The 2538-nt window shown below is 39.7% G+C and overlaps 1 protein-coding gene across 1 annotated transcript in view; it reads left to right on the top strand.

Annotated features, from left to right (window-relative positions):
- Positions 1 to 222: 222 nt before the first annotated feature.
- The window catches only part of LOC107104217, a 34090-nt gene continuing 31774 nt past the window's right edge, over positions 223 to 2538 (top strand). The window contains exon 1 of the mRNA XM_015404161.1: positions 223 to 432. Coding sequence (XP_015259647.1) covers positions 375 to 432 — 58 coding nt within the window. The 5' untranslated portion in view covers positions 223 to 374. The remainder of the gene's footprint in view (positions 433 to 2538) is intronic.

Genomic DNA, 2538 nt, shown 5'->3' with positions numbered 1-2538 from the left:
GGAGCTCATAGTGTAACCAGTTTATCTAAATATGTGTAAATCAAAAACACATTAATACCTGTAGAAACTGTCATTTCAATGTGTTATTTCCTTTAAAGTTAATATATTCATACCTGGTGTTTCTAAGCTGTGGGCGTAGAAACCAACGTATTTCCTGTTGTGCGCATGATTACGTGCTGTGACCTAAATCGTGTTTCCTCAAAGCTCCACCATCTTCTACCGTAACCAGTCGATGCTCACCGAAGGCTCCGTTCCTCTCAGCTTTCTTACCTTATTAACTTTTAATGATCTAAAAGAGTTTATTTCTGAAGAGAAACCTGTTGATCTTGGATAAAACTATATTTAACCAACCTGGTTGAACTTGATGAGCAGGAATGGAGTATTTCCTCCTTCTTCTGGTTTCCTTCGCCGCATTGGTGTCTGCTACTGACGGTGAGTTTTTAGTCAGGGATGAAGAATATCTGCTAAATGTCTTTATCTCAGATATCCTGATGTAATCCTCTGCTGCTTCTCTTAGTAACCGTCATTGTTTTATACCAAAACTGTCTTAGTGGCAAACCGTTTACTAGAAAAAAGAAAAAGCCCCACCCACAGCACCGCAGATTGATGCAATAATCAGCATTTCTTAACTTCCAATCTGATCTCGATGCCTGAATTTGGATTCAATATCTGCTGATAGTGAAATTATTCTGATAGAGTGATTTTATTTGCTTTAATGTTCCAATATCATTATTGGTGAACCGTGGCAGAACCGTGTGGTAACTAGGCCTTCAGCGTGTGTGGGAACTAGGCCTTCAGCAGGAACGTCTCAACGAAATTTACCTCTTAACCTCTTGATGTCTGAATTTAGGTGTGTGTAAAATAACAAACACCATTAGGGAGCAGTTATAATAGAAACAACAGATTGACTAAGTTTCCTGTTCACTGTATTTCTGTTGGTGAGATGTGAAATATCTGTGTCTTCACTTCCTCTTTATCCTGCTAAGCTGCGTACTGGTCTTGTTCAGGCTGTCTCTGTCTAAACTAAGTTCTTTTTTTCTGTGATATCTCTGTATCTAAGTAACTAACTCTCCAGAACACTTTAAAACATAGCACCTTCTGCTGCATTTCTCTACTGAGCACTTGTCAGTTTCATTCGGTTTTATTTCTGGTAGTAAGGAGTAGCTAGCCTAGGCTAGCACTAGCTTAGCATTGCTATGGCTTCTCTCTCTTCCTCCCTTGACTCTTTTCCTCTCTCCTGCTATCTCTGTCAGGTGTTTAGTTATTCCTCTGCCTTCTTTAGTGATAATGGTATGTGTAAGTCTAGTATTTTTGTAACTTTGGAGGCCAGGGTGTAAGAGTTAGAATCCGGGCTTCGGGCTATTGACGTCCAGGAGTTAGAGTAGGGCATGTTGTTAAGTGCCTGGAGCCAATAAGACCAGGGACGCCCCCACGTAGCTGTCCTCCAACAGTGCCTGAGCAGCCAGGCGATTGGGTAACTATACTCAGAAAGCTAGTCGTGGATCTCTGCCCACTGGTCACCAGTGTAGTATAAAGTACTGAAATCTCTGAGTCAAGTAAAAGTATAAGTACCTCTCCAAAATAAGACTTTGGTAAAAGTCCAAGTCACTGACTGAAATGTTACTTGAGTAAAAGTCTTCTTGAGTAAAAGTATCTGAAACGGCTTGTACTTAAGTATAAGAAAATACTGTAAAAATACATGTACTCAAGTAATGCAGTGAAAAGTATAAGTAAAACTTAGTGCAGTTTGAATGACATTTTTTACATTTTGGTAAACTTTGAAGGTTAAATTCACTTAAAATAATATAAACAACTAAGTGTAGGATAAATTTAGACTGGCTTTGCGAAACAGGCGTATCTATTGGTGTTGATGAACAAGCCCAGGCAAGACCAGACTGACAGTAGGTGGGGTCAAAACACTTGAGTTTCTCTCGCTCATTTTTTTTTTTTACTGAGTAACTAAACCAAACATTGAAAATGTATCGGAGTAAAAGTATGCAATTAAGTTCGTAAATGTAGTGAAGTAAAAGTGAAAGTTCTCAAAAACATTTATAGTATAAAGTACTCCAAAATATACTTAAGTACAGTCGTGAAGTATTTTTACTTCCTTACTATACAACACTGCTGGTCACCACCAACCCTTTCATGTTTTAAACGTTTTTTCCCGCTCATTGACACACCCACTGAGAAGCCAACTCTAATAACTGCCTAGAACAGGCGACACCAAATCCTCCCTGAAACTGCTGGCTAAGGATAAGGTTAAATACAGTAAGATTGTTATTCACGCTGGCAGTAATGACACACGGTTACGCCGATCGGAGGTCATTCAAATTAGTGTTGCTTCGGTGTGTAAGTTTGCCAAAAAAATGTGGGACTCCGTAATTTTCTCGTGTCCCCTCCCTGATCTGACCAGTGATGACATGTTTAGCCGCATGTCGTCATTCAACCGCTGGTTGTCTAGGTGGTGTCCTGAAAACAACGTGGGCTACATTAATAATTGGCAATTCCACTTTGGCTGGTGCAGCTCTTCTTTCTAGG

The sequence above is a fragment of the Cyprinodon variegatus genome, unplaced genomic scaffold (assembly GCF_000732505.1).
Source record: "Cyprinodon variegatus isolate N-32 unplaced genomic scaffold, C_variegatus-1.0 Scaffold1654, whole genome shotgun sequence".
NCBI classification, from domain to species: domain Eukaryota; kingdom Metazoa; phylum Chordata; class Actinopteri; order Cyprinodontiformes; family Cyprinodontidae; genus Cyprinodon; species Cyprinodon variegatus.
The sequence above is the reverse complement of the archived record's forward strand: the minus strand, read 5'-3'. Positions and strand labels throughout refer to the sequence as shown.